General features: G+C 39.9%; 1 protein-coding gene across 2 annotated transcripts in view; it reads left to right on the top strand.

Annotated features, from left to right (window-relative positions):
* Positions 1–17,217, top strand: part of si:dkeyp-118h9.7 (sacsin) — a 28,411-nt gene extending 11,194 nt beyond the window's left edge. Inside the window, exons 5-9 of one of the 2 annotated variants that reach the window (XM_034203979.1) lie at positions 2,414–2,560; positions 2,661–4,089; positions 4,306–4,394; positions 4,496–9,528; positions 9,655–17,217. In XM_034203979.1, coding sequence (XP_034059870.1) covers positions 2,414–2,560; positions 2,661–4,089; positions 4,306–4,394; positions 4,496–9,528; positions 9,655–15,438 — 12,482 coding nt within the window. In that variant the 3' untranslated portion in view covers positions 15,439–17,217. Of the gene's footprint in view, positions 1–2,413; positions 2,561–2,660; positions 4,090–4,305; positions 4,395–4,495 lie in introns of both variants that reach the window. The other variant, XM_034203978.1, reaches the window with a different exon arrangement.
* The last annotated feature ends 1,470 nt before the right edge of the window (positions 17,218–18,687 follow it).

Genomic DNA, 18,687 nt, shown 5'->3' with positions numbered 1-18,687 from the left:
CTTTGTTGCGTCTAAGCGTAAAAGGAGCAACGGAATCCAGTATTAGTGTGCATGTCGAATCAAACAAAGAGATAAGCTCATCCGCACTAAAAGCACAGTTCACCTCTAATTTACAAATCGGATAAGTATTAAAAGCATCTGAAAACTGTGAGGCAGTCAAGGGGTTAATTGAACGCAGACAACGCGCAGGAGCACGTGATTCGACTCCTACAGAAGGGATCGAGGTTGTAAACAGAACCGGTAAATGGTCTGAGATACGCGTTCCTGCACAGATTTCATCCACAGAGATAGACAATCCAAACGATAATACTAAATCTAAGGTGTGTCCTTTATCGTGTGTTGGGCCAGCCACAGACTGAATAAGACCGAAAGGAGGAGGTTTAAAAAATCCCTAACCAGAGGTTTAGACTCGCAGCACACATGGACATTAAAGTCTCCGCAGATCAAAACACGATCATATTTCACCATGATCCCGGACAAAAAGTCAGAAAAGTCAGTTATGAAATCATTATTGTACTTTGGCGGACGCTATCCATCTATCAATATATCTATCTATCTATCTACCTCTCTCAATCTATCTCTCTATCTATAAGGAACCGCAGTAGACAAAAGGCGTTGCTATAGCAACACGTCATGTTTACGCTGCATTTTCTATGAGGTAAATATTACCCGCTGCTCCTGATCGGAGCAGAGACACACGTTCACTAAGCGGAAAAACTATATCCTGTCACAGAGATCTGCTATTTTAAAGTAAAGTCAACACATATCGACCCTAAATAAAGTCTATATTAAGAACGAGAGATGTTTTAACATATGGCTTAAACAAATGACAAATGAGCGAGGGTGATGACTTCAGAGCATCGTCCTATGGGCCGGGGCTTAGCCCCGGACAGCCCCGGCCCAATGTAACCCCTGCCTGTAACATATACAGTAAACAGTAGTCACCACATTAAACTAAACACCACAACATTACTATATTACTGAAATCATTCAAAGGTTCTCAATTTGACATCGAGAGCACTGTAAAAGCAGAAACATATGTGTACACCCAGGGCCGCCCCTGGCCAACTTGGGGCCTCAAGCGACATTGTGAGATGAGGCCCCCCCCCCCAACCGACAGGCGTGAACTTTTTTTTTTGGAAACAAAGTAGGCTACTTTGCAAATATAATTCCTGTTTATTATTATTATCAACGGTTACTTTTTTATACAGTGAGGTAAATGGTAAATGTGCATGTATGTCGTTCAGTATGGGTTTACAGGTGAATTTTGCATTTCCTGCCAAATACTAGCCTCAAAAAGATAAAAACATAATTAATGCAAATAAACTACTTCTACTAATAATGATAATCATAATCAATTCAATAATACAAATACTATATTGTTTTATTATAATATAGTTGTATAGTCAAGACAAAACATGCTTATGACATGCTCAAAAACTGATATTTCTTAAATCTGTATTCTAGTTCCCTCTGTCAGCAATGTATCAACAACTACACACACATTTCTATCAGTATTTCTCTGTGTTGTGGTTGACATGATGATGACTGTTAGGAGTTAAGGGGAGAGGCTGAGCATCACCATGAAATGTGCAAATTGACATAAAAATGAATAAAAGGGGAAAAAATGCTCCATGTTTTTTAGGCTGTAAACTTTAACTGTTATGTAAGCCAACTAGAGAGACAGTGTATCACTCTTCCTCCACATTAGCAGATAAAAGGCATAACATAATGAATGAATGTTAAATAAAGAATGCTGGAAATAACTGCATCTCCATTAGCCTATATGCTCTGCAGAGACTGCCTTCTTCATGTCGTGAATTGCAGCTGATGTTTTAAGATGGCAATTGGCAATTTGACTTATACAACATTCGTAAGTTGTACATTTGACTCATACAATAACCCACCTTCGAGTGATGCGCTAGTTTCTTCATGTTTTGTTTTTTGCGCCGGACTGAAACTGTCTTTTCACCGACATCTCTTCACCTGCACTAGTGGCCGTATCAAAGCCGTGATTGGTCAGATGTCGATTCATTGCAACGGTGTCGGGTTACAAACGTGCTCCTCTTGTCACCTCTCACGGCCCGTCCACACAGCGGCGTGTGCCGCACTCTGACTCTCGCGGGGGGTGCGCGGAGAACTGAGCGGAGAACTGCGCACAGCAGCTGAGGCCCTCTGGGCGGGGCCCCCTGCGCAAGGCGGGGCCCCATGCAGCCTGCGTGATTGGCCTGTAGGGAGGGGCGGCCCTGTGTACACCCTCAGCCTTTCCTATATTTCTAGCCTATTTAATATATGCATGGATAGCATCCAAAACAAGCAATTATTATTAGAGAGACTGAAGAAAATTAATAAACATGCACAAATGCTCTGATCTAATGTTTAAAATCTAATTTGTTTGTGTTTTTCTTGAAAGGTCCTGCTCTCTATGCATACAACAATGCAGCCTTCACTGATGAGGACTGGGAGGGAATTCAGATGGCAGGGAGGAGTGTCAAGCGCAATGACCCAAACAAAGTTGGGAGGTTTGGAATCGGCTTCAACTCTGTTTACCACATAACAGGTAAAACTACATAAAGATAGTTTGTCTCAGTTTAAGTTTGAGTTCTTAGAGAAAATGCAGAGTTACTTAATATGACAATGTTGATCCACTTTCTTCACAGATGTGCCCAGTATATTCAGTTCAGATCACCTCGGCATGATGGACCCCCAGGAAAAAATATTTGGACAAAGAAATAGCGGTTTTCTGTGGTCTTTGGATGATGCAGAACACCAGGAAGCTCTAATAGAGATGCATGACCAGTTTCAACCTTTTCGAGATATAGTTTCGCTCGTTGGCAGAAAAGAATGGTCATCAGTCATCAACGAGGATCAACACTTTGACGGGACAATTTTCAGGTTCCCTTTGCGCAAAGAGGCATCAGATATTTCAGATAATCTCTATGACTCTGACAGGGTGGTTGAGCTTTTTGATAGCTTCATTGCGGATGCAGATTTAAGCCTCCTGTTCCTGAAAAACGTGACTTCTGTTTCCTTGATACATATCAACATCGATGGCACCGTTAAAACCAGACTTGAAGTGAAATCCTCAATCTCCACAGATGTCGTTCTGGAGTCAGACGATTCAATCATTGAGAGTTCAACAAGATTCAAAGTAATAACCCTCAACTCAGAAGACCACAAAGAAACAAAATGGCTTTTAACAACATGTACCATGAAAGAAGGAAATGTAGAACATCTTGATTCACTTGCGAAAAAGTTGAGCTTTTTCCCTCAAGTTGACTTGGCATTCCCTTGTGGTGAGAAGAGAGACAGTAGTGAGAGCAGATTGAGCTGCTTTCTCCCCCTACCAAACAATGAATCCAATAAGACCGGACTCCCAGTTTATATCAACGCATGCTTTGGCCTCACAGACAACAGAAGAGAGATCAAGTGGCAAGAGGAAGACCAGCAACATGACGAACATGCGGTGTGGAATGAATTGCTGATGAAGGAGGTGCTACCACAGGCATACATCATCATCATTCAAGATGCTATCAAGCTTGCACAACAAGATAATCTGCCTGTCTCTTCAGTGTACGATCTGTGGCCAGAAATTGCCCAGATAAAGCACAAACGCAAATGGTATGACGTTGCTCTGGATGTTCTTGATCACTTATTCAGGCAGAATGTGGCTGTCCTCTCTCTTGCCAAAGATGAAAGAGAGTTTATCACTCCATCAAAAGCTGTGTTCCCCTGTAATGGTCCAACAAGCAGTGACATATTGGCTGCAATTAAAAGGACTTTGGTTTCCTGTGGAGAAAATCTTGTCACCTTACCAGGTAGTGTTGCAAGCGCTATAGATGAGGCCTATCCACACCGAGACACCCTAAAACACGTGACACCAGCTTTCATAAGGGGCTCGCTCCGCAGGATTGACGTGCACACTATCTCTAAACATGACAAACTCTGCCTTTTGGAGTTCATTTTAAGTGATGAAAAATATAGAGAACTGGAAGGTCTTCAGCTTCTTCCACTCAACGATGGCTCCTTCAGATCGTTCACAGACAGAGAGGAGGACACTGCTTTGATTGACAGCAATGAATTTCCAAGGTAGATTTATTTTCTTTTTAGATACTGTATTTTTTCTCTTTTATTTACTACTACATCTATACTAAGTTTAAACGTTGCCCAAATCCAATCTTAGAATTAGTACAGACAATACAATTGTATTTATTGGATATATATTGAATGCATCTCAATTTAAATGATATACAAATGTCTTTGTTTTTGTTACATGCCGATTCAACAAATGTATCCTTTGTCCAGAGTCTTGCTACCATTCTGCAAACACCTCTTCATCCCCGATGATCTCCGTCCAGCCTGCAGTGCCCACCTGAAAGAACTGGCCAGAGAAAGTAAGACAAATCATTTTATAGTATAGCGATTTAAAAATGCATAACATCTGTCATATGTATGTTTTCACTCACTAATGAATGTATTCAAACCAATTTTCCAGATATTTTCAAGGTCATCAACATTGATGCAAAACGGGTGGCTGAATATACAAAGAGGTTTTTGCCACAGGACTGGAAGCAGATGAGCAAGGGGCATGTTACCTGGGATGTCAGCAGCAATCAACATCCACCTTTAGAGTGGCTCCAAGAGTTCTGGACATTTCTCAACACTCACTTCAAAGAGTTAAGTAATTTCATTGGATTGCCATTGATACCAGTCAGTCCCCTGTCAGTCAGTCAGCCAGTATCACTAGCTACACTAGAGCAGAAGACAACCTTAATTTTTCAGAAAAGGAAGCAGATGCACTTGCCAGAAAAAATAACTGAGTTGGTGAACAAACTTGGTGGCACAGCGGTAAGAGAAAACGACTGGCTCAAACACGAAGACCTTGACTCATATGTGCTGGGCCCATCTCCAAGGAGTGTCATGAAAGTATTGGTGAACCTAGATTCTCAGAATCTCATCAGGGATCTCAAAACTGCCTCTCACGGAGCACGAGAAGAACTGAAAGATTATCTCTCTCGTCTTGATTGTCTCTCAGTCATTGAGAAAGGTTTACTCTCAAAGTTGCCTCTGTTTCAAACCATGAATGGATCATGTGTTGCAGCTCAATCAAAACAGGCTGTGCTTCTGATGTCTGGTCTAAAAGTACCAACAGATTTCCCTATGCCTGATTCAGTTGTGCGGTGTGCAACTGAGGCTGATCGCAGACTGTTACAGCTGCTCAAAGTTCAACTTTTGGACACTGCTGAAGCAGCTCATCTCCTTATTGACTGTATTGAGAGCAGGGCTTGCAGAAGAGAAGACACTGAGAAAATCATGACTTGGATTTTACAGCATGGAGCTATCCTTTTCTCTCAAAATCAGACCTTGAAACACAGATGTAAGGATTTGAGCTTCATTGAAGTGAATGGAGAACTGAAAAAACCCTCAGCCTTTTTTGATCCAAGAATTAAAACCTTTAAAGTCATTTTCGAGTCAGATTTCTTCCCTCCACCTCTTTACACTGGCACATCGCAGATGCTTCAAAGCCTAACTGATCTTGGCTTACTAAACCAAGAAGTAGATGTGTCACCGCAGCACTTCTTGCATGCTGCCACACTGATTGACAAAGCGCATGTTGACTCTCAAACTGAGGCTCTTAATAGAGCTCAGGTGCTCTTGAAGATGTTGGATACTAATGATCTGTTTAAGTTTTCTCCTGAGCAGCCTCATCGCATCAACATGCTAAAATGGATCCCATGTACTAAGCCTGGTAATGATAACACGTACGGCAATGACACATCTCAGAGAAGTTGTTTCTTCTGCCCTGATGAAACAAGACATTCTGATTATGAGGACATTGTTGAGCATGTAATGCCTCTGGGTACTTTCAGTGACAGAGTTAGCAGCCAACTTGGTCTCAAACGCCTACCCCCACCTGAAAAAGTGATAGAGAATTTGTCTGCTCTGACATCAAAAGCACAGAAAATGACTGATCCTGACACAAATGTGGATTTTAAAAGAAAGCTGCATAGCATTTACAAACACATGCAAGACCACATAAATGAATTTTCAAGGAAGATGAAAAAGGATACACACTGGCTTTGGAGCCACGACCAGTTTGTATCACCACAGGATCTGGTTCTAGACTACCCACGAAATCTTGATCTGAGTTCTTATATTAGGAAGGTTCCAAATGAATTTTTGCCATACAAGAAGTTGCTTCAGGAGTTTGGACTAAAAACATTGCTTTCAGATCAAGAAATTGTTGGCATTCTCCATTCTATCCAGAAAACCATTGAAGAAACCCAACAGCCTTTTGCAAGTTCTTCTGAGGTAAAAGTGTCAATAGAGATTCTTAAGTGGCTGTGGAAAGAGAAGAAGACGGTTCAGGATGATATCCCAGTGCCAGTTCTCATTCAGGGTGAACAACATACCCTTAAACCACTGTCAACAGCAGTCTTCTGTGATGTGAGCAAAAATGGGTTGAATGAGATCAAGTACAGCCAGGAGGAAGTTCATGTTGTACATGAAGATATCACAAAAGCAGCTGCTGAATGGTTTAACATCCGATTTCTTAGTACCTACATTCTCGATCCAGAGTTAGTGGGAATAGAACAGTTTGGACAATCTGAACCGATAACGACGAGGATTAAGAACATCCTTAAGGAGTATGATGAAGAAAGAGACATCTTCAAAGAGATCATTCAAAATGCAGAGGATGCTGGGGCAGAAGCCTGCAAGTTCTTGGTGGATTTACGAGTGCACAAAGACTCCCCTGAAAGTCTCATTGACCCTGACATGGCCCTTTGTCAGGGACCTTGCCTTTGGGCATTTAATAATGAGCAATTCACAGCTGAGGATTGGAAGAATATTGTCAGAGTTGGCTCTGCCTCAAAAGAAAACAAAGTGGAAAAAATTGGAAAGTTTGGACTTGGATTTAATACTGTGTATCATGTAACAGATGTTCCTTCTATCCTGAGTGGCAACAGTCTTCTCATACTTGATCCAAATGTAACCCACCTCACGAAACACATCAAACATAAAACAAATCCTGGACTCAAGCTGGATCTCTCAAAGCAACACCTTTTCCATTGCTTTCCTGGTCAGTTTGCACCATATGAACACATTTTTGATTGCAATTTCAGAAGCCAAAGTCCCCCTGAACCATATCCAGGTACTCTGATCAAACTACCTTTTCGAACTGAAGAAGAGGCTATCATGTCAGAAATAAGTGAAAAAGTGTTTAACAAACAACAAATCATCACTTTTCAACAGCACTTTACAAACAATTCACAAACGCACCTGCTGTTTTTGAAGAACATCAATATGTTATCTTTACAAAGTATCTCAAACAATGCATCAACCCCGCCAAGAGATAACGAAATAGAAACAGTCTTCAATGTCTCCAAAACCACTGAGAGTACAATGAGGATTCCTGATGAATCAAGCGTGTCCAAGCAGCAGCAAGCTAAGAAAGCATTAATGAAACTTGATGGGAAATGCAAAGAGGTCATTCACTGCTGCACAGTCAACATTGTCCAAATAACTAGTCAGCAATCTGGTGAAACTGAAGTCCAATCTTGGCTCCTTTACAACTGCTTTGGGACACATAAGTCCTTGCAAATGGCCCTTCAAGAAAACAAGCAAGCCAAGTTCTCTTTGCCCATCGGGGGGATTGCTGTGCCTTTGCAAAATAATCCAGAAACTGGGAAGCTGGCCCCACTACAAACAGATCTTGTAGGACAGGCATTTTGCTTCCTTCCTCTGTCCATTCACACTGGTCTTCCAGTCAATGTAAATGGAACATTTGCTGTGACAAGCAACCGCAAAGGTCTGTGGGAGAGTGGTGTGAAACACGAGTGGAACAAAGCCCTTCTTGAGGATCCTGTAGTGACAGCATATATTTCTGCACTTTTGGCACTAAAGAAAATGTCTGAAAACAAGCAACTGGAAACATATTGTTATCATACCTTTTGGCCTGACAGAGAGAAAGTGAGTGACACTTTCGAGCCCTTGGTTGATGCATTGTACTCCGCCATAGCTCAGCCTTCCATTGGCCCAGAGCTCTTTAGTGATGGAGAACATTGGTGCTCAATGAACAGTGCCATATTTCTACACAAGAGTATTGAAGAGGATAAAGACATCAGTGAACTTGCAGTGCAAGTGTGCAAGACACATGTCAAAGCACCCAACCATGTTGTTTCTCTTCCACTGTGGTTGAGAAATAGCTTCAAACGGTCTGGCCTAGAGAAGGCCTTGCAGAATAGAACATGGAACTGGGACACATTTTACCAAGAGGCTGTGTTCAACAACCTTGACACCATGGACCCTAAGAGTAGAGATACACTTGTGCTGCATGCGATCGACCTTAATCTCAAAGAACTTGACAAACTTCTGGTCTGCTATCCATGCATCCCCACAATAGGCGGACAGCTCCAGCATATCAGGAAACTTGTGAATCCATCAGGCAAAGTGGCCTGTCTCTTTGAACCAGAAGAAGGACGCTTACTCGGTGGTACCAAAAATGACTTTCGCTCCCCCAAAAGGATTAAACGCTTGTTGGAACTTGGAATGGCAAATGATCATCTCCCATTGGAAGAAATCACAGGGAAAGCACGCACAATTCCCCAGACCTGGAGCTTTGACAAAAAGAAAGCATGTGGTCATTTAAATTGCCTGCTTGAACTTATGAAGAATCACATGAGTGATGAAGGCTCTCTCCACTGGGAAACACTGAGGATGACTGCATTTCTCCCAGCATTTTCCCCCGGTGATACAAAAATGGAAAGAAATGTCACATTTAGAAGGCCAACAGATATTTTTGGTGAAAAATGCTCCCCACTTGTTAACATGACACAACACGTGCTGGATCACACCAATCTGAAAATATACAACACTGATCCACTCCTGCAAGTTTTGGGAGTTCAAGTCAATCCAGGGCCTGACAAAGTGCTTCAACAACTGAAAGAAGCATGTGAGCAATCTCAATGTATTGATACATCCATGCTTCACAAAATAGCATATGAATGCTATAAGTTTCTTGATCAGGAGCTCAGTGATTTGGTGGATTCCACTTGCATTTCACAGAGGGCAAATTCATTCCCGTTCATTCTTGTTGGCAGTACATTTATAAATGTAAACTGTGTTGCGGAAAGTGAGCAATTTGAAGCAGAACCCTATCTCTATGTACTTCCAACTGCCTTTAAGGGTTTCAGGAGGCTCTGGGAAAATGTAGGAGTTGAAAAATCATTTACAACCAGTCAGCGTCTAACTGTGCTGCAGGAAATACACTCTCAACATGGCAACAAGACCCTGCCAAAGAAAGACCGTTTGATTTGTCTCACAATTCTCAGAGGAATATATGAGGCCAAAGATGAGACAACCAACTGTCTGATACCCAATGTACATGATGTTCTACAACCTGCAAGTGAGATGTTTTACAATGACAGCCCATGGATGGCAGTTGATCCAGGTGTGACATTATGTCACAAGGATATCCCACGTGCTATGGCTTGTCACTTTGGAATCAAAACTACAAGGCATCATACCCTGCAAAACTCTACAGTTGAGAACATTTCTCCATTTGCTTTTCATTTTGAACAGCAGGAACAACTAACTGTTCGAATTAAAAACATAATTTCAGCCTATCCATCAAAGAAAGATATCCTTAAAGAGCTCATCCAAAATGCTGATGATGCAGAGGCAACTGAAATTCACTTTGTTTGGGACAAACGACAGCATGGCACAGAAAAAACATTTGGAAAGAAATGGAACAAACTGCAGGGTCCAGCACTGTGTGTTTTCAACAACAAAGTGTTTTCTGATGATGACCTGAAGGGCATTCAACAGCTGGGAGAAGGAGGAAAGCGCAACTCTCCAGGGAAGACAGGGAAATACGGAGTAGGATTCAACTCTGTTTACCATCTGACTGACTGCCCCTCCATCCTCACTGGAGATAAACTACTCTGCATTTCTGATCCCAATCAAAAATTCATTGATGGTCATTCAGACAAACAACCAGCTGGCACTGGCTATAAACTAGCTGACACTTTTAAGAACATGTACATGGATGTCTACAAATCCTTTCTTCCAGACAAATTTCCCCTTAAAGATGGCACCATGTTCAGATTACCCTTAAGGATCGGTACCATGGCAAACAGCTCTAAAATATCACAGCAGGGAGTCACAGACCATGACATGAACGAACTTTGCTCGGCACTCTCTGAAGATCCTGAAGGACTGATTCTGTTTCTGAAAAACATCTGCAAAATAGAGGTCCATGATATCGATGAACATTCAGGGAATCTCAAAACGATCTTTATGGTTGAAAAACGCCTACCACAGGTAAGCAGAGAAAGTAAAGATGCTTTTGTTAAGCTTCAACAAAATGCACTGCAATCTGACAAACCAATCACGCCAGACAAGGCTATATACGGTGCACTCATTTCAACCTCCGATAAAAGACAAAGTAAATGGATCATTGCAGAACAGTTTGGGACATTCAAGAACAGTGGCAAAGGAGACCAAACACTTCCAAAAAAACTTCCTCAAGCAGCAATCGCGGCGCGTGTGAGCTCAAAGTTCTCTGGTGAAGCCCCACCTAGCAACATGTGTTTTATTGGACAAGCCTTTTGTTCACTTCCTTTGCCAGGAACAACTGGACTGCCAGTGCATATCAACGCAAACTTTGAGGTAGATTCTGCCAGGAGAGGCCTTTGGATAGAAGATGGGCAAAGTCTAAAATCTAACTGGAATGCATCTTTGAAACAGAATCTCATTGCTCCACTTTATGCTGATCTCCTTCAGTACATCTGCCACCACTTTGCAAAAAAGAAAATCAGTTATGCAAGTCTTGAGTCATTCTATGTGGGCTTTTGGCCAAACGTGTCCAAACATGTTGGCCAGGATTGGCATGAAATGATACATGAGGTTTACAGATCAATCAAAGAAAAAGGTCTTGATGTGATTCCAGTTCTGAGGAGTTCAACACGCAATGTTGCAGGCCGAGAATTGAAGACATGTTCTTTTGACTGGTGTAATGTCAGAGAAAATGAAACCACTAAGGCACCTTATCTCACACACTCTGAAACAGACAGGATAATGCCAATTTTGGAAGATCTTGGAATGAAATTAGTACCTTCTTTCATGCAAAATGTTTGGACAAGTTTCAGATCCGCAGGCATTGCAGTAAGATATGTGAATCCTTCAAGTGTGCAGACATTCCTGAGAGAAATACCCGTCAATGACCCGACCAAAACAGACAAGGATTTACCCCTGCCCATAACTGCCACCTTGATCAGAGATGGAAAAAGATGTTCAGAGCTCTTGAGTTTCTGCTTAAAAGACTTTAAAAAGACAGCAAAAGACAACTCCATTACACTCAATGGACTTCCACTTCTTCTCACAAGTGATAAAGTTTTGAGAGTGTTTGACTCCAAATCTCCCAAGCTGATATCGAATTATGAGAGTCTGTTCTCTGCCGACAAGGAACAATTTGCAGACTTTCAGACAAACAGAGAGAACATTGATGCTCTACGAACTTTAAACCTTGTCAAAAGATTGACAGTTCCCTGTGCAGCAAAATATCTGAAGCCTTTAATTCAGCAACTTCTTCAGAGCTGTGAAGTTGATCCACAAAGTGGTCTTCATGTCCCAAATGAGACCATGTTGAAGTGGTTGAAATCACTTTGGAAGTTCTTAACAAGTGAAATTAAACCTGCACCATCTAATGGTGATGAAGAAAGCCTGACATTAAGTGATGTCAGGCAGCTCTTCAGCGACTGCTGCATTTTACCTGTTGTGTGTCCAAGGTTGAACAACAAACACTTCCTGAAAACAATGAAAGACATGCCAAGTGTGATTAAGAGCACCTCTGGAGAGGACATATCGGGCGTCCTTTTTAAACTTGGTTTTATGAAGCTTGAAAGTATATTCTTCTTTGAGATGCCTGTAGAACAACGTTTACTTCTTTACTCTGAACTTATGGATGTGAATGTTAAAGGCTCTGTGTTGGAGCAGCTCTACAACATAAACCACTCCGAGTTTTCCCAGCTTTCAAATAAGGATTTGAAAGAGCTTCAGTGGGACCTGCAGTCTGGAGTATCCAAGTCCAAAGACAAACAAGAATATCAAAGAAAGCTCAAATCTTTGCCAATATTTGAAACTATACATGGTAAACGAGTAAGGATTGATGGAACTAAAGAGGTATTCATCCTCAACAGCACATATTCAAAGACATTTCCGGATTTGTTCTCCCTATCTGACGGCAACATCACTTTTCTCCAAAACAGTACTGCAAACATCAGTCTAGCAGAAACATTGAACATCCAAATAATGACTGATTTGGACTATTTCATGAAGTTTATTCTGCCTGTTGTACACACACTCACTGAAATGCAGAAGCTTCACTGCCTCAAACTCTTACTGACATCAGAATTCATTCATTGTGAGTGTAGGAAAACAATCATCTCCTCAATGAAGACAGTGAAATTGATTGCTAATTCTCAAGGCACATTGGAGAAGGCATCATACTTCTTTGATGAGAATGTTGAGCTGTACAAACAAATATTGCCCAAAGAGAAGTTTGTACCTGAGAGATTTTGGACTGACTTGTGTGAAGGGCTTTTTCTACCAGACAGACCAAAGAAGTTACTGAGAGACCTTGGAATGAAGCATGTTGTGTCAAAAGATGACATATTAAACTTTGCACACCAGTTAGAATCAGAAGCAAAAGGAAATGGTGACCTTAAAGATTTGGAACCAAAGTCATCCTTAATATTCGAAGCAGCCTTGAATATACAGATTAAGGACAAGCACGAAAAGGAAATGTTTCTGGAGGAAATGGCTGACATCAAGTTCATTTTTCCTGTGAAAATTAAAGAAGAACTGCAAAATTACCACCAACCATTTGTGGCTGAGAGAACTGCCGTTAAAATCAGGGGGTCTTTGATAGACACTGAAGCCAAGCATCAAGAACTGATTTGGTCCTCAATGCCAATTATACATCTACCTGTTTATAAGTCAGAGGAAGTCATGGAAAGGATGAATAAAGCTGGAGCTCATGAACAACCACCGTCAAACTGTGTCACCAGTAACATGAGGAACATCTGTCAGTCGCCCTGTAAAGATCAAAAGTTGATCAAAACCCGTGCTGAGGTTTTTCGAAGTGCATATACATACCTGCAAGTAAACACGTTTGAAGTCCAAACATTGGCTGGTCTTCCTGTGGTTTTGGTTGAAAAAGACAAAGAACTTGCAAAGCCTGATGATACTTCTTTTTCACTCCCGCACGAGCGCGAGTTCAGACCGTATTTGTACAACATTTCTCCTAACGATGTCATGTTTTCAAAGTTCTTCAAGCAAATTGGTGTGAAGGACAAACCTACAGCAGTGCAGTATTGTAATGTTCTGGCGGCAGTTTATGCTGATTCCTGCGAGAAACCTCATCTTAACCCAAACCAACAGCAAACTGTGAAACGTGCTGTTGAGCAGTTTTTCCTGTTAATCAAAACTGAAGAAAACCAGTCCCTTGTTGATAATTCAATGACTTTGTATCTTCCTGCAGTAGATGGTAAAGTATACCCATCCTGCAAACTCTACTACAATGATACAGTGTTTGAGAGCAAAAGGTTGGAAAAAGCGCTTGAGAATAAGTTTTTGTTGCTTGAGAAACTTAGTGAGTGTCACTTAGGCGATGACATGTTTGAGCATCACCGGTTGCTGCGATTGCTGCCTCAAACTTTTAAGCCTAATATGCTGTCTCAATTCACTGAGGAGAAAGTAGTGGAATCTCACATGCAGCTTTGTGAACTTGGTGCTGACTGTGAATTTAGTGGATGGTTTGAAAGTCATTTGTCCTCAGAAGCATTTATACATGGACTCATTTGTCTTATCAGAGACCAGTCCAAGGGGGAAATAACACAAGATGATGCTACTGAGATGTGCAAGAAGACTTTTGGCAGCATCCAGATTGTCTGTTGCAATAGTCTAAAAACTGAGCTTTGGGTAAATCAACAACCACTACACCAGACTGCCTCACAAACCGATGTTTTTGTCAAACAAGAGCAACAAGGTTGCATATTTTACTTGAAACACAACAACGACATAATTCCTAGGGTCTTAAGTGACATCAATATGACATTGACAATGGAGATTAATGCTCTTTTAGGCAACATATTTGGATCGAAACACCTTCTGGTCCTCATACACCTTCTCATGTGTAACAATATGCAAGATGTTCTGAAAACTCTTGCTAAGAATCGGATCCATGACAGTGCTGAAACTCAAAGCATTTTCCACAATCAACCAGCCCCTGGAACAGAAATCCCAGTGGAATGGCATGATTCCTTAGACATGAACATCCTCAATAACTTTGAAGAGGGCGAATATGTTGGCTACAGCACCAACAACAAGTATATCTATGCAGTTATTGTTGAAGAACTGCCTGGGAAGTCGGGACCATATTCACACAGATACAAAATAGAAATTGGAGAAGATGAGCCCATTGAAGTCAGTTGTCTTGACCTGTATCAGTTTAAAAGACAAAAGAAACCAGAACCTAAAGGAAGTTCTGCTGCTTCTACATCTGCTGATACTTCTTGCATGGACATGGTCCCACTAGAAGGAGCTGTGCCACATTCTTCCAAACCATCAACTACAAGTTCCTCTTCTACGAGATCCTCACCAGCCTCTCTTGAAGAAGCTAAAATGGAAATTGACAAATGTTTAAAAGAGATTTGGACTCTTCCTGAGGAGGAAAAGCTTAAAGCCATCAAACGACTTTATCTTAGATGGCATCCTGACAAAAACCTTGACTGCATAGATCTTGCCACTGAGGCATTCAAATACCTGTATAATCAAATTGCTGAGCTCAGCAAAGGGAAGGGCAAAGGCCAAAATACAGGCTCATCTTATTCAAGCGGAAGATCAGACTTCAGGAACTTCTATGATGAATGGAATCAGGAGGCCAGGCATCACAGAAATGCTAGAGACAGATTCTCCAGAAGCAACCGTTCTTACAATTTTTGGACACATAATGAAAATGTCCCAAGGCCAAACAAAGAAGAGGCCCAACGCTGGAGAAGACAAGCTCGCTGTGATCTCGACGCAGCCTACAAAGACGTTAGCGGGGCGAGCACAGAGTGGTGTCTGTTCAAAGTCCATCAAGCAGTGGAAAAGTCTCTCACAGCTGCAAAGTATAAGAGAGATGGTCAGCATCCCACCAGCAGCTCCATTTTATCCCTTGCAGCACAAGTTTCCCTCTACAACCTCAAACTGAGAGTTCTTCCTCAAATAGTGAGGAATCTGAAGGCGTTGGGAGTGGACGACAAAAAGACTCAGTATCCAAACTGCCATCCATTTCCCCATATTCCAAATGAGCAGTTCAAACCAAAGAATGCGTTGTTGGCACTGGAGAGCGCATCTGAGCTTCTGAGTTTAGTCGAGGAATATGTAAATTAGGGATTCAAGACAAACTGACACGTCATGTTGGTAGAGTCAATTTAGGTTTCTTCGACATGTAAAATGGCATTAGACATATTCTTATATTAAAACATTATTCTGAAGAAAATAATAGTACCATTTGTTGAAAAGAACATATATCTGTCAAAATGCTGACATAAAATATGTGTGTAATGTAGGGACTTTCTGAAGCCAATGAAAGGCCATTGTAATGGGAATGTAAATATGATATTTTGAGTATTGTTGAAGAGTTTTGACTACTCACTCAGGACCCATAGGCCCTCTATTATTTTGTTATGGAAATGAAACAAAATAAGTTATATTTATGCAAAGTTATCATTTATGACCACTCACTTGGGATCACTTTAAACTCTATTACTTTTTTAATTTTTATTATTATTGTTCTAAAAATGTACAACTACTCAAAGTCAGGTCCAATATAATATCTGTATGACTTTTCTTTTTACATTATTATCATTTATACCTATCCATTAGGTCCAATATAATCTCTGTTTTACTTATATATTATTACTTTATTTTAAATACTTTCTAAAAATGCAATTATAATTTTTTTTGTTCAGCATTGTTATAAACATTTACAATTTCTAACTGTGACGACCAATATAATATATATATGACTGTTATAAAAATATCAATATATTTTTGTTGCATGTTGTTGTTGCACTGAGGACCAAAATGATCGCTGTATGACTTGTTCCTCACAGTTTTCTAAACACTGAGTTTCACTGAGTTATCAATAAGTCAAAGAAATAATGGCATAACCAGAAATATATTAATTATTGAATATTATGTTATATGTTATTTTATCATTTATTACTACTTACTCAGAATCAATATAATCCCTGTTCCACTTTTTTTGGAAAGTACAAATGCCACATTGAGTTTCTGAAGCCAATGAAAGGCCATTGTAATGGAAATGGAAATATGACATTTTGAGTATTGTTGAAGAGTTTTGACTACTCACTCAGGACCCATAGGCCCTCTATTATTTTGTTATGGAAATGAAACAAAGGAAGTTATATTTATGCAAAGTTATCGTTTATGACCACTCACTTGGGATCACTTTAAACTCTGTATTACTTTTAATTTTTTTAATATTGTTCTACAAATGTGCAACTACTCAAAGTGAGGACCAATTTATTGTCTGTATGACTTTTTATGAACATATCAAGATTTTCTTTGAAATGTTGTAAATGGTTAAAACTCACTGAGGTCCAATATAATATCTGTATGACTTTTCTTTTTACTTTATTATCATGTATACCTATCCATTAGGTCCAATACAATCTCTGTTTTACTTATATATTATTACTTTATTTTAAATACTTTCTAAAAATGCAAATATTTTTTTTTTGTTCAGCATTGTTATAAACATTTACAATTTCTAACTGTGACGACCAATATAATATATGTATGACTGTTGTAAAAATATCAAGACATTTTTTGCATTTGGTTAACCTTTACACTGAGGACCAAAATGATCGCTGTATGACTTGTTCCTCACAGTTTTCTAAACACTGAGTTTCACTGAGTTATCAATAAGTCAAAGAAACAATGGCATAACCAGAAATATATTAATTATTGAATGTGATGTTCTGTTATCATGTATTACTACTTACTCAGGATCAATATAATCCCTGTTCCACTTTTTTTGGAAAGTACAAATGCCACATAATTGAGTTTCTTCACTATTACACTTTTTTTGTTTGACCTTTTTACATCGATTAAAAAATGAAAATAAAGCAATTCAATCAAGGATTAAACGTCATGTATTTTTTTAAATACCATAGTAAATGTGTCCAGGGCTAGACACTATCACTCAAACCTGGGAATTGTTCTACCTATGTCCTTTTCTATTGTCTATATTGGCACTCCCTGGAAAAGGATAATCAGTTAGTTCTCTTTTATTGGGTTGCCACACCTGTTGCTTGAGGGAGATTTATGCAATACTGTCAATAATAAAAGATAACATTAAATATGTAGGCTAGAGGATCAGAAATGTTCAGTCATATGGCACCTTTAAAAGTTGCTTTACTGTTGCAACACTAGTCATTAAAAAGGGGGTACAAAGTGTTCAAAAGCACACTTGGTAAACCTATGCTGAGGATTTAAATGTGTTCTTGTCTGAATAGATCTCTTCCAAGATCTGCAAGGGTCTTAACAGAATGTTTTTGATTAAATTGTTAGCTTTGTTGTACCTTGTAGGGTAAACTGATAATACAAATAGCACCCACTGTAGGTAACGTGAGCCCCTTGCACCCACATAATTATTATGTATCCCACAACATGGAGGTTATATTCTTGCTACTTTAGCTTATTGCCAACACAACGACATGATCATATTAAAATATATTGAAAATGCATTTACTTTAAGAGCTTATTGTTTGATATAGCTTTTAGGTTTTAAATATCATAAATATATTTTCCTTATCTCCTAAGCCCTGCATTGTTTGGCAAGATTGAAGGACCCTGGAGTGACAGTTTGCTCTTATATAAACTCTTCCTTCAACTAAAGTCAATAGCATTGCACCCTGCAAGCAATTTCATCTGACCCTTTCACATTCATTATTGTACTGCATATGCTTTATTTTCACATTTTTGGTACAGAGACAATTACAACTGGAAGATGATACTTATGATACTTTTTTTAAAGACAAGACTACATTGTGTGTTTTTATTTTGGATCGCCTCTTAATGATTTTGATGATTCTGTTATTGGAAATGTTCTGGTAAAGGATTCCATTATTATTATTTGGTTTTCCATAGCGAAACATCTTTATTTTTCAAACAGACTAAAAGACAGGTCACATGTTTGCTCAGGATTAGTAAATTTAATTGATGTCGTGAAATTCTTAGCTCTGCCCACGTCACCCTGGGCAACGGGGCTAATCACGTGGGATATTGAACACACCTCCTGTGTAGGCGTTGTTTTCTCAAGAAGCTGACAGTGAGCTTCAAAGTGTTCACTGCCACCTCACATAGAACATTTGGAATATTCTTTATTGGATAGGACATCTGCAGGATCAGTTGCTAGTAAAAACATGCGTTCGAAGTTAAAAGCACTTTTTTTTTATTCATTAAGAAATCATGTTATGAAAATAATGACAACTAACCATATATCAAACAAATGTATCTTTCCATATGTTAACAACAAAGGTTTGCTCTGGAAGACGCAACGTCTCAGCGGTCCCCAGTGTCGCTGTCTTCTTGTGCGAGGAGTGTGCTTGG

Source organism: Gymnodraco acuticeps, unplaced genomic scaffold (genome assembly GCF_902827175.1).
Source record: "Gymnodraco acuticeps unplaced genomic scaffold, fGymAcu1.1, whole genome shotgun sequence".
NCBI lineage: Eukaryota > Metazoa > Chordata > Actinopteri > Perciformes > Bathydraconidae > Gymnodraco > Gymnodraco acuticeps.
This window is presented reverse-complemented; position numbering and strand designations above follow the sequence as displayed.